The 14,191-nt window shown below is 34.7% G+C and overlaps 1 protein-coding gene across 1 annotated transcript in view; it reads right to left on the bottom strand.

Annotated features, from left to right (window-relative positions):
- Positions 1-14,191, bottom strand: part of LOC113092631 (protein FAM184A-like) — a 107,288-nt gene that overhangs the window by 35,789 nt on the left and 57,308 nt on the right. Inside the window, exons 6-10 of the mRNA XM_026258296.1 lie at positions 12,137-12,322; positions 6,375-6,497; positions 4,847-5,008; positions 4,172-4,293; positions 60-210 (exon numbers count right to left, since the gene is read on the bottom strand). Coding sequence (XP_026114081.1) covers positions 60-210; positions 4,172-4,293; positions 4,847-5,008; positions 6,375-6,497; positions 12,137-12,322 — 744 coding nt within the window. The remainder of the gene's footprint in view (positions 1-59; positions 211-4,171; positions 4,294-4,846; positions 5,009-6,374; positions 6,498-12,136; positions 12,323-14,191) is intronic.

Below are 14,191 nucleotides of genomic sequence, written 5' to 3'. Positions count from 1 at the left end.
CTGCAGTGGTCTCAACATGAGAACGGTTTGCAGTGTTGTTGCATGAATGTGTTTCTGACCTGTTCTAGAAGGTCCTCCACCTTCCTCTGCCAGCTCTCTCTGGCGGAGCACATCTCCTGATCTTTATTCTGTGCCAGCTGAGTGAGCGCTGACCTTTTATTCTCCTCATGCTCTTCACGCAGCTCCTCACGCAGTTTCTTACACTCCTGCCTGTGGACACACACACAAACACACACACTAATGATTGTACTGCTATTTATACATAAACTACATTTTTGCGGAGACCTTTTGTCACAAATCCGATAAAAACAGGACACAATTGGTTTCTGGTGTTGCACACATTTAAATATTAAAATACATGAATACTGGCTCATTGGTCCGTTGATCTTTAATGGCTGCTAAATGAGCCGTAGATCTTTTAATGTACCTGCATTTCTCTGCTCCACAGCAGTGGAGGTCACAGAAAAGGTTAACTGACACATTATGTGGTGTAATTGCAGGACATCATGAGAGTTCTGCGCTGGGCTTGAATTGATGATTATTAAGTCTGTGCTGCAGACTGTTCTAGAAGTGCCCAAATAGCTGTCAGTGCAGAGTACCTCACACACTCTGAGACACTGCGAAACCGTTTAAAGGTGTGAAATCCCTCTTAATTGCTGCTTAAGAGGAAATGGAAGCTGTAATGAGAGTTTGGGCACCTTGAAAGCCGCCTGAGACCACAGCAATAAGCACTGAGGTTGTAATTGGATTTTTTTTCTTAAATACATGTATCTGTTCGTTTATGGTGGCAAAAATCTCTAATTGATAATGCAATGTAGAACAGCATTTATTTACTAATTTATTTACTGTATAAATATTACTATACAAATTATACTACTATCTTATCTCTCTTTCTTTCTCTCTCTCTCTCTCGCTCTCTCTCTCACACACCACATATAGAGAGGATGCATTAACCATTAACAATGTAAATCTAAATTACAAATTTATAAAACTTTAACTATATTTTAATCACATTTTTACCTTCATTAGTTCATTTTAAATGGTCCTCTAGTGTGAGAAACATGGCATAATATTATAATCTAATCTAATCTAATCTAATCGAATATAATATAATATAATATAATATAATATAATATAATATAATATAATATAATATAATATAATATAATATAATATAATATAATATAATATAATATAATATAATATAATATAATATAATATAATAATATATATTGTGAATTTGTTTAATTCAGTATAAAATAGTTAAAAATGAAATATAGCAGTCAGGATGACAAATATAAATCACAAATTAATATGAATTTAAAATGGAAAATGCATATATCTGAAAATGTATTTTAAATCACATTTTTGTCTGCACTACTGAAGTGCAGGACATGCATTTTTTAGAATATAAATATTTCAATAACTACACACACACACACACACACACACACACAAACAAATAGAGCTTAAAAAGTCATATTATTCATAATTATGTAAAAATATAACATTATTTTAGAGAATATCTTCCAAATTTATTCCATGTCACTTGCCTAGATTTACAGGATAATATATTCACAATATTAATCTTGAAAAATGTAGGGGGCAAAATATGCCTACCCAGGTATGGATTATATGTCAAATGAACAGACAAAAAGCTAAATTACAAGGCAAACAGGTTGGAGTCATGGCCAAGTTGATGGGCCACATGTTCAAATCCAGCCTGGTCTCAAACCCATGATTCCTCTTCCTTCCAAACAAATCAGAGCAACTGAAAAGATATACATATATTTTTTTCAAGACATCTCGGGAATTGTTAATGCAGTTTTGTCTCTAAAATGATAGGTGTCGGAAACAATCACAAACACAGCAACTGCCTCATTCACTCATGGTGTGCATTACAAGAGATCTTCTGCTGAGCAGAATGCTGGATGTGGCATTATCACCTTTTTTGATTTGTTGCATTTATCACATGATATCCAGACGGCGCTGCCTCGAAGGGGAGGATCCATCTGGAGTTTTATGAACTTCATTGTGTGGTGCAGCTGTGAATTTAATGGTACGATGCAAATTCAAGTGTTGATAAAGAAGTCAGTGATGGTTTAAGACTCTGCAAATGCAAGTGTCTATGTCTGACAGATTGGCACAATGATGAACCAACCATATTGTAACACTTGCAACAAAGTCTGCAGAACATTTGTCCTCTGATGATCCCTGAACATCTTTTTCTGCATTTATTGGAAGGATCATCTTAAGGAAGCCTTGGCCTTTAGGCTTAGCATTGCATTCTTTGCCACATGGCATTTCTACAGTTAAAATTCCTATTGTAAACCCAATTAATACTGTTTGCATGGACTAGACCCCTTTAAACATTCATTAAATAACTTCTTACCACCATAAATTCTATTACTTGAGAACCTTTGCTTATTGTGGACTTAGAAATGTACCATGGCCACGGAAGCTCCTAGATATTCAAAACAAGGAGTCTCTTGAAATACGAGTCTCTCGACCTAGATCCAAAATCATTACAAGCACTTATTTTGAGCAATAACAAGCTCTACATTGGTCCACATTCGCCCAAATAACAAGTTAAAGCCCAAATATTATGCCCCAGGGCACCGCTGCACCATCCTGAACAAATGTTGTGGAAAATGAGCTACCAAGGATGAAATCCAATAAATGTCTAGTTGATTTCTCATTAAAGCATGTCGAGTGTCTGCTCAGGGTCCATTCAACCTCAACCTTCCGAGTTAGCTCGTTTTTATCATTTTTCAGGGGACGTTTTAGTGGCAAATTGGTAACTTTGCAAAACGATGGACAAATAAAGCAGCCAAAATGTCCTTGAAGTGATAGTTCACCCTAAAAAAAATAATAAAATCAAAACAACTTACTCACCCTCAAGTTGTTCCAAGTCTGTATACATTTCTTTCTTCTGCTCAACATATTTAGAAGATTTGGGGTATCTGATAGCCATTGATTTCCATAAAGAAAAAAATACAGAAACTGTTTTCTTACCCACATTCTTGAAAATAACTCCTTCTGTGTTTAGCACAAGAAAGAAATTTAGGTTTGGAACAACTTAAGGGTGAGTAACAGATGACAGATTTTTCATTTTCTTGTTGAACTATCCCATTAATGGCCTTTGTTTTAGTTACATAAATGCCCAAGCTTGTACTAATGATCTATTTGTCTTATTTGAAGACCTGTGATATTAAACACTGGTTGTAAGCATTGCTAATGAATTCGGCAGGCAGGGCTTTGTGAGGCAGTGCCAAAACACTTACAGCTGTTGGGAACTTTATAGGGTTTATAAGTCATCACATAGCTTGGCAAAGAAGGAGAGAGCATGAAGTGCCTTGCTTGTTGACAAACCACTAAAGTGGAAAAAAAAACTGTCATTGTTTAGCCTCCCTCATGTCATGGAAAAGTTTGGCCAGAATATTATTTAAGAATGTTTATAAATTTCTCTTGTTACTCTGAAATACTTTTCCACAAGTTTTTGTGTACAAGTTTTAACACTGACAACATCACTGACAAATAAACTGAAAAATAAATATTATTCTAGCAATATATTATTCTTGTAACGTTCAAATATTCAAGTAACATTTTTATTTGCTTTCTGTACAACTGTTGTAACTTTCACTAATACTTAACCCATAAAACAAAACGTTAATAAATCATAAACAAACAAATAAATAATAAAAATTGCCTTTTTCTTTAATTATATCTTTTGCACAATTGTTGGACCTTGCATTAATGCTTAAAACATATTCATTAAAAATTAATTAATTAATTATGAAGATGAAGGGTGAAGCTTTAAATAATACAACAATATAACAATAATAAAACAAAGGCAGCTTTAAATAATAATAATAAAATAATAATAATAATAATATTGTATATATGTATATATAAATATTATTTAATGTTTGATTGGCATTATTATTATTATTATTATTATTATTTTATGTTACATTATACAGTTATTTAGAATGTAATTGAGATATTACACCACATTAGGAACTACAGTCTATTCCATGAAATATGATGTCTTGTAGCAATTTTGTGACTTTGGCGCTTAGAGGATTAATATAACGTTGGTGAGTAAAACTCTCTGAAAGCACATTTCCAAGAGACCTCCCTTGTGTAACCCAAAAGCATGTGCTCTTACCGGAGTGTCTCGGTCCACTTCAGCTCGAGCTCCAGGGCCATCTTATCCATCTTGAGCTTCTCATCCTCTTTGGTAGCGATGAGTTTGGCATCGTGCTGTTGTTTCTGAGACTCCATCTCTCCCTGAGGACAAGAACGAGAGCGAACATTAACTCTGATGAGCCATTAAACACATGACCTGTAATTGTGAGGTCTAACGCGGCACTCAGGATGAGAGGGAGGGCTCTTCTTCACAGCTATCAATCAAACAGGGGTCAGGAGATGGAAATGCATTTTCATATCTCCACTCACTCACTCATTTCTTCTCTCATGCACACACAGGTCTGATTCACTATGCATGGTCACTCTGAGAAACTGTGCTTCAGGTCAAGGACAAAGGAAGAGGAACGGTGAAGAGCTCTCTCTAATGAAGTGTCTTTGCCACATAGGGGCCAAAACTGCAGGTGGGTGTAATTCAACAGAGCAGCTATTACTCGTTTCATAATGATGAACTCATAGCAGGTGTGTTTAGGAGCTATTCATGGAATCTGAGGGCAAATGCAGTATATTAAAAAAAAATCACCCTCATCAACTTTAATGATAAAAATATCTGGCAGGAGCAGCTGAGTTATGTGACTTTGAAGTATGAAGCCTCATTCTCATTATTTTTTTGGAGTAATTGCTTTTGGTAATAGACCTGAAGGGCTGTTAGGAGGTTGCTAGTCTCTCGGAGTCTTGCTCGCGTGGCGTCCAGCTCTTCTAGAAGCTTCTTCTGGGCATCTTTCAGATTGGAGATGTGTCCCTCAGCAGAACTGAGTCCCTGCTCTCCCTGCTTCACCAGCTCCTGGAGTCGACTCACCTGAGGAACAGAAGAAGTTACTCACTTCTGAGCAGATGCTTGTTCTCCGTGTTGAGTTAAAGGACACTGGAAGAATAAGGCACTCAACTTTATTACAAAATAAAATAAAATATTTTCAGTATTGTAATTAAAACTACAATTAACAAGTAAACAAGTATAACATTACTTATATAATTAATAAATATTTAAATAATTAATTACTAACAACAATACATTTAATCAAACACTTTAGCACTCTTACAGTGATAAATAAAATGGTTTTCGAGGGGTTTGGGGTACTTTTTAGCTGATCGGCAAACTAAAGGCCCGTTCACACCATGCGCGATAATTATAAAGATAACGATAAAGATAAGGTTCTAAAAATCGTTCTCAATATTAAAGAATAGCAGAGTCCACACTACAACTATAACGATAAAGGCACAGAGAAACGATATCGTTGGAATCATTTTCAGAACGATTGTTTTTTTCTGATGAACGATAAAAACATTGCCAACCAATCAGAATCAATCTGCTGTAATGAGCTTGAGAATTTAAAGCAGCAGACGCGCATCCGCTTAGAATAAACAGACAATATAGTTCACTGGTGTGGACGCTAGTATCGTTATCTTTATAGTTATCTTTATAGTTATCGTTCTTGGTGTGAACGGGCCTTAAAACAGCCGAAGACCAGCCTAGGCCAGTTGGGAAATATCCAGCAAATCAGCAGAATATCTTCAAAAGGCGGCATCCTAACCTAAATATAACATCTTACATGACTGAGATTTGATGATTCGGTCTCTCAAACGCTCAAAGTTCATTCCAATAAAGAATGTTCATAAAATCTGCAAATATAGTGATATATGGCTTTTTAATGACACTAAGCTATTGTGGAACAGACTTTAAGTGCATGGCTAAATATGTACCCTAGGTATATAGTTGGTTTCTAGATGGTCCAAGTTAATCGTCATCTTTGACAAGCAACAAACCAGCTACCAACTGGACTGGTTTTTGGAACATGCATGACGATCAATCAGCCAATTACCATTGGATTTTCCAGCAATTTCAGAGCTTAATTTCCATTTATGCTAAGCAAATTGTGACGTGCACATTAAGCATGACTCAAAAAGTGAATGAAACCTTGCTAAACTAAATGATAGGGTAATAATCAGTGATGCTGCTTCACTTCAGGGGTCTCCTTGGCCCATTTGCAGCCGTGGCTAAGGTACATGGGACTCAGCCAGAGTCGTGTTCCAGAAGCCCATTAAAACACATTGAGACTAATGAGATGATAAACATATGCCACTGAAATTAATCACTCCTCCCTTTGCTTCTGTGTCTTCCTTTCTACCCGCTAAATCATTTTCAGAGAGACAAAAAAGGTTTGTACCTCACTGTTGGCCATGTTGAGTTTGGCTGCGAGCTCCTCTCGCAGACTGTCCAGTTCCTCTCGTAAAAGACTCTTCTGTTCCTCTAGAGAGCTACGTTCCTTCTCAAACTGTTCCTCCATTTCCTATGAATCCAACAGAAGATATTGATTACAAATGACGACAGCTTCTAACTATGAGAAACAATTTTACAAATGTATGTTTGTGGAAATTATACAACCGTGTGTAGGGTTTGTGTTGTTAATGTTACCGTTCACCAAAAAGTGAGAATCCTATCATTTACTACTTATCCTCAAGCTGAGCCAAATCCATAGAGGAAAGAAACCCATGGCTTTGAAAAAACACGAGGGAGAATAAATAACGACAGAAGTTTCATTACTGGATGAACTATTCCTTTAATCGTGATAGAAATCTTTTTTTAGGCTGTGGCATTTTGAAGGCATCACTGTCTGGGAACTTAATTTCAAACATGTCAGGGTAGTGCCTTGGAAATCCACTTAAAATCTGTCTCAGGAAGCAGGAAGAAATAAGATTGCAATGCCAAAACAAGGCATGGGAAGAAATTAATAGCTATATTATTCATCATCAGATTCTTGAGCTTTACTGGGCTCTTCTGGAATATTATAATAAGAAACTAATCATAGCCATCCTGTGACATTTACAGTTTTTCTTTGTGTCCTGTCCGCCACATACGAGGATACAATCTATCTTATCATAGCACTTGCAAAGTAGTAATAATTTTGTATTCCCAATATTCTGGTTATGTATCTTGTTATAACGAATAATTAAGATTCTTTAAGAAATACTGTTTAAAATTTATAATTTAATCTTAGTTCTTCAGACTAAATTTAGAATATCTCACATGAACTCAGAATGTTTCAGCTGTTATTATATGTATTTTTCTTATGTCTTTCTTTCCATAAATCAGAGGCATGAAATAAATATGCATTGCAGTTCAAATATTTATAATCATTCTCAGTGGTGAAAACAGATAGATAGATAGATAGACAAATAGATATCATCTTTGCATGATAAGAAATGTCTTAAAACAACAGCAAGCATGATCCAAATTGGTAACACAAAAGTGAAGAGCGATAGATGCTGATGAATTAAAGATGGAAGAGATGAGCTCATCTCTTCCTCTTATCTTATAAAAGCAGGGGGTCCCATTAAAGTGAGGTCCACATCGAATCCAATCCACATCACATATTCACACACACTCCACCTAAAGGAACCTAAAGGAGCATGGGCCTTGAGGAGAAAGATGCCTTAAGTAAGCCTGCTTAAAAGATTGATGTTTAGCACAGATGAATAAATGGGCCGTGTGCTCAGTTTAGCCGGTATGTGTGCATAATTCACTCCATCCCTAATTGAAGCCACACAAATATGCAAATTGCACCTCTTGAGTGTCTCATTTGTGCCCCGGTGACACAAGACATGCGTTATGACGGTGAAAATGGATCCATGCTGTGATCCATGTCAAATAAAATAAAATTCCTCCCTGAAAATATAAAATATATGCTCGCTTAACACTCTAAAAAATAAAGGTGCTTCAAAAGGTTCTTAAAGCGATGCCATATAAGAACCATTTTTGGTTCCAAAATGAACCATTCAGTCAAATTTGTCTTTTATAACTTTTTGTAATCTAAACAAGCTTCTTTCAACAAAAAGAATGTTAAATGTTCTTTATGGAACCATTTGGACAAAAAGGTTGTGTGAAGCACCTTTATTTTTAAGAGTGTACCGTGGCTCTACTCTGTGGAGGTTCCCGAAATAAAGATCCCTCTAATGCTCTAGGGTCTGTCATCAGAGGAGTGAGTCACCAAACCCACTTTGGACACACAGTAGAAACCGAATGCGCTCTGGAAAAGAAAGATAAAGAAAGAGAGAGTGGAAGGGCCCTAGGCTTCATCTAAAATAGGACGTCAGCGCAGTCGTCACACTGCTTCTGTACAAGGCAGTGAGTCAGCGGCACACTCTAACAGAGGCCACTCTCATTGATTATTCATCACACCTCAATTTTTCAAACTGCATTTCCATTTCTGAGAGTGGCGGGCGCTACGGTGGCAGTGCGATAAGCCCAAAACGGCCACGCTGCAATGTGATTACAAAGGTTTGCTGAAGGGTCGCACGGGCTCGACAGCAGGTGATAATGGTGGAGCAGGCCGGTTTTGGGAACGTTTAATCTCTGTAAGCATGGAGAGGAAGTGGAAACTCATTGCTCAGATTGTTAATAATGGAAAACATGACTTTTAAAATCTTAAAAGATTTTAAAACAAGGCATTGTTCACTTGCCAAATCTGTAAGTAGTTACATGGGGTGTAGGCAGTGGATGGGTCTGACCCACTCTAATGAAAGACCCCCCAGTTTATAATACAAATACAAAATCCGCTCAGTCAGTGTTTTCAGTCGATGTTCAAAGTCGTTTGGTGTGCGACCAAGCAAACGGGTGCAGTTAGTTGCCGGCGTCAGTCACAAAAAAAATAAAAATAAAAAAAATTACCTGTTACATTCGTATTATTATTTCCACTAGCTTATGATCGGGCCACAAGAGAACTATTACAGGAGTAAATTAAAACATTAAGCTATACACCTTTATCAGCATATGAAGTAGATTAGTCTCTTATATTAATCTTATATTATACTATTAGTTTTACTGTATTTATTATAAAATAAGTGCAGCCTTGGTAAGCTCATAAGATTTAAAAAAAATCTAATCAAATAGATCTGACTGCCCCCAGGCTTTTGAGCATTAGTGTTTAATTAATTAATGAATTAATTAATGTTTTTTTTTCATTAAATCTTTTCTGTACAAAGGAAATAATACTTGGAAATGATAATTATTTAAATTATAAATGAACCCCCCCAAACTGCTAACATTCATAAATACTTAATTCCTTAACGGTCACTCACATTTTTGAATATTGACTTTGTAGTGCACGATCCAAACTTAAATTTGTATAATTCATGAATGAAAATATTTTGTAACATGATATTGATGTACCATTTACATGGTAATGCAATGTCTGATTTTAAAATGGGTTTTCAAGGATGAATTTTGAGATTTTAAGTTTTCAGTCGATATATAATTTCAGATGATTTCTAAAATGTGATAGAGACAAAGGCAACAAAGAAGTCTTTCTTTTTAAACAAAGGTCAAAACTCCTGTTATAATTTAGATTTTTGAGGGTGCACTCTTGTCATAAATTAATCGATTACTTTTCCTACAAAATTTTTAACAAAAAATATTGGTAACATATATATTTGGGAGTCTAAGACCTTTCCAACGATATATAGTTTGTCATGATTAGATTAGCTTTAATTGTAATATAGTGAAGTAAATGTAGGCGTACCACAGAGGGGACGGGTGACAGTTAACATTAAACACTGAAAAATGATGTGATTTTTCAAATGGCAAAACATTAGGAATGGGATGGAAAAAGTACAATCTACTGATGCTTCCTACATAGGTTCCAATTAGAATTTGGACAAAACTGCGTTTATATTAGCTAGATTTATTACATTTGTAATTCACTCTTTCTGCATGTCTCTCTCCAGGTATACTCCAGAGCTCAGACAAACACCCTGGGAACACCATAACTGCGGGCAGAGAAATAACCCACCGATGCTCTGTTGGTCCAACGTTCAGCTAACGACCTGTGTGTGCATGATTTAGAATTACAAAAAGATGAAGTTGTGAAGCGTTTGGATGTGGATGTGCCGGCCTGCTGGCAGCTGCCTATTTTGGGGGAGGGTGACAGATTGCGCTCCGACTGAGTCAATCCCGTGCAGATTTGTATGCTTTTATTTCATATGCTATCAGCTAGCGGAACCAAAACAGACTGTTTTGTCACGACGTCTGCCATTCACCAGCCTGTCTCCACTGATGAAGGAAATAACAGATATGACTTTTATTTTTAAATCAGTAAAGATCGAGTGTGTCCTGTCTGGGACACCTTTGAGCAGGATGGAGGTGGATTTGCACTGTTGTGCCTAAAAGAAGCGAGGACGGGATGCACACCACATTCTTCCTTTCTAACAAACCTCCTGGAGCTGAGGCACCTGCGCTTCTCATTTTTCACTATCTGTAGGTTTAGCGTTTTTTTTCTTTCACACATACACATGGTTATGATTAAAATCCAAAGTGTGTTATTGCCTGATTGCATTGGAGAATCTGTCACATGTGACTTTCATTCTCTAGTTCTTTAGTAAACTAGTGCTTTCAGAGGCATCATGCACCTTTTTTTTTTTTTTTGTTTGAACTGGCAGTTCTGGTCCACTTGGTGCAGCAGGCAAGGTAAGACATGACAAAAGGGTGAAAAAAAAACAAAAAACTTTTGATCAACTTAGTAGTTATTTGTTTAAGTGTAAGATATGTTAGGCTAGTGGTGCAGTTGACATTTGAGATGTGCAAAGAGGACCTGCATGGATAGGATAGTGAAATATATAAAAGGTAGGGATATGCACTTCCTTTCACTTTGTTGTTGATGTCCAATTAAACTAGCATTTAATATTTTGATATTTCAAATTTTTTGCTAGAAATTAATGTTTACGAAATCAAAGAAAAAAACATGGATTAAATAAATAAATCTGAAAGTGTAAAACAGTTTACCCAATTCTATTTTATTTTTGTAATATTTCCATATTTATTAATATTTTGAATAATCCTTTATTGTTGTGGTTTCTTTTTAATCTTAGCTTTAGTAATTTTGTTAACTTTAACTTCAACATATATATATATATATATATATATATATATATATATATATATATATATATATATATATATATATATATATATATATATTTGCATCTAATATTTATATTTTATTTAATCTTTATTTCAATTAACAAAAACATTTTGTAATGGTTTTAATTAAACTGAAATTAAATGAATAAATAAATGAATTAATCTAAAAGTTTAATCTACTCTAGCTAGTGCTAGTTTAATTTATTCATATCATATTATAGTATAGTATTTATTAATATTTTAGAATGAGCTTTATTAGAATTACTAAATTTTCAGCTTTCAAATTTATTTTAGTTTAAGTTTTAGTAATTTTGTCTTGTGCTTTTGGCATTTTTTGAATAACTATTTATATTTAGCTTTAATTCATTATTGTTGTTGTTGTTGTTGTTGTTGTTGTTATTATTATTATTATTATTATTATTATTATTATTATTATTATTATTAATTTATTATTCATTATTTTACTATGTTTAATTTTTATTGGGAATTTAGTAACTTAATTCATTACCAAGTCAACATTTCTAATTTTCAAAAAAATAAATAATAATAATAATAATAATAATAATAATAAGTTTGGGGTTTTCATATAATATTCATATTTTATTTTATTTCAACTTTATTTCAATTTCTAAAAACAATTTTAAAAGTTTAAGTCAACAATTAACAACACCAGAATGAGTGAATGAAGAAATAGTTTATAAAATATACCCCTTTGCATCATAGCACCTACAGCAACAATATTTAGTTTCTACTTTCATTATGTCAGTACCTAATTATCATCTCAACAGAAAGATTCTTATAATACAAATAAATGTCCTCTAACACTGAACCTGTAACAATTATTCTCTCTGATTTTTCCCTTGCACTCTCAAGGTGACACCATGACTGACACCAGACAGCGAGAGTAAGGCGCAGTCATGCTGATATCTCAACAGCACAGCTCTGGGAGTCTTCAGAGAGTTCTATGTTGTCCCAGGCTGACAGTCAGTGGGTGTTGTGACAGAGTTCACTCACAGACAGGAGTCGGTTCCTCTCTTTCTCAGAGACGCTCTGGGTGTTTTCTAGAGCGGCCCGGTGCTTCCTGGAGATCTCGTCCAGCGCCCGGCTGTGGGCATCCTTAAAGTGAGCAGTTTCCTCTTCATATTTGGCACGCAAGTTCATGAGCTCCTTCTCATAGATCTGCTTTTCCTCTCGAAGTGACTGTTGACAGGGAAAAAAATCAAAGACAAATATATTTAAAAGATGGTTTGATGCTTATATAACTGTTTTTAATATATATTTACTTATATAGTGTATAAAAAAAACTCTAAACATGTAAATTTCATTATTACCCATCTGATGCATTTGTATTCATTTATTATTTCTGAAATCTAGATACAGTTTCTGATTTTTATTTCCATATTAAACATGCCATTTACTATATATACATGACTATTTACACAATCGCTCCAAAAATCGGAGTTAGTAAGGTTTTTTAAATATTTTTGAAAAATGTCTCTTATGCTCATCAATGCTATATTTGTTTGAACCACAAAAAAATGTATATCATGAAATATTAATGCAATTTAAACTTACCCATGTTCAGTTTTAATATATTTTAAAAAGTAATTTATTCCTGTGATGCAAAGCTGAATTTAGCATCATTACTCCAGTCTTCAGTGTCACATGATCCTTCAGAAATCATCCTAATATGCTGATTCGCTGTTCAAGAAACTTTTATTATCATTAATGTTGATACGTTTTCATGGGGAATTGATATCTCATTTAAAATCCTTTAGATAAATACTTTTCATTGCATGTTATAAAAAAATAATAATATCAGTGTAGACCAGTATTATGAAGGCCTTTTCGATTTCACATAGATAGCAATGACGCAAAGCGAAAGTATGTCTGAGTATGGTTTGTGAAAAGAGCATAAACAGGCATCAGTAAGGGACATGGTCTCTTGTTCAGAAATGTTATGAATCCAATCTAAAAGTATAACAGTCAGTGAAAGCTGAAAGCACACACTGACACTGTTAAATAAACTTCCCATTATAGGACCCGCGGAGTGAATCTCTCCAAAATGCTGTCCCGCTCTATTTGGTGAGTGTTGTCATAGTAACAGCTAACTCAAGGCTGTGCTGCTAACAAACTGTGATGTGGGCGACAGAACGAAACCGAGAGAAAGCTTGATGAGACCTTTTCAAATGGGAATTATCCTGAAATCCACTCACATGGGAGGACCAATAATTCTATAGTACTTTATATATTCTACACACCACATTTTTAACAAGTTGGTTTTAGGGAATTTAGGCTGGTTTTAGCTGAGCCCCTTCTGACGGGTTTAATCTAAATGGATGAAAATTCTATTTAAATTCAATGCAATTCCAATACATAAATCTTAAAATAAGACAAAATATTTTTTGAGTATTGAGAGATGTTTTGCATTTATTTTTGCCATGCCAAAATTTTAAAGTAAAATAAAATGTAAAAAAAAAAACAAAAAAAGGATTATTATTTTATTGGACACATCATCCGTTCCTATAGTACAGTAGTTAACTCAGAGCACTGTAGTTATTGATGGTAAATGGTAAATGGTACTCTTGGAAATGGAAACATAGAGAAACAAAATTAGGAATATTTTATACAGTACAGTTATATTTATTTATTTATTTAGAGCAATAGTGTGTGTACATGTGCATGGATTACTCTCTGTTCCCTTTTCTGAAACTGTAAATAAAAAATTCAGCTTAAATTCTCTTATCAATATCTTGAGCTTTTTCCTTCTTCATTGGCCAAAACAGGAGACTGACAGGAAGCTATTAGGAAGAAAGAAGGGGAATGCCTTCGCAATGTGTCACATGACGGACTGCACCACAGCTTTTAAAATGTTTCCCAAAGGCTACTAGTAAAACTGCTGAGAGGGATATTTCTGGTGCAGAAACAAGCCCACATCCCACAATCTGTTTATTGGGGCTTTCAACGTATTAATAATGGAAGAAAACCTAAATGCGACAGGACAGCCAAAAAGCCAAACTGCTAGAACAGCGTGAAAAAGCATGAAATGCCATTCTGAGTCAAATAAAT

This window comes from Carassius auratus, unplaced genomic scaffold (genome assembly GCF_003368295.1).
Source record: "Carassius auratus strain Wakin unplaced genomic scaffold, ASM336829v1 scaf_tig00214691, whole genome shotgun sequence".
In the NCBI taxonomy this organism is placed as follows: domain Eukaryota; kingdom Metazoa; phylum Chordata; class Actinopteri; order Cypriniformes; family Cyprinidae; genus Carassius; species Carassius auratus.
Note: the sequence above shows the minus strand (reverse complement) of the source record. Positions and strands in the feature narration are given on the sequence as shown.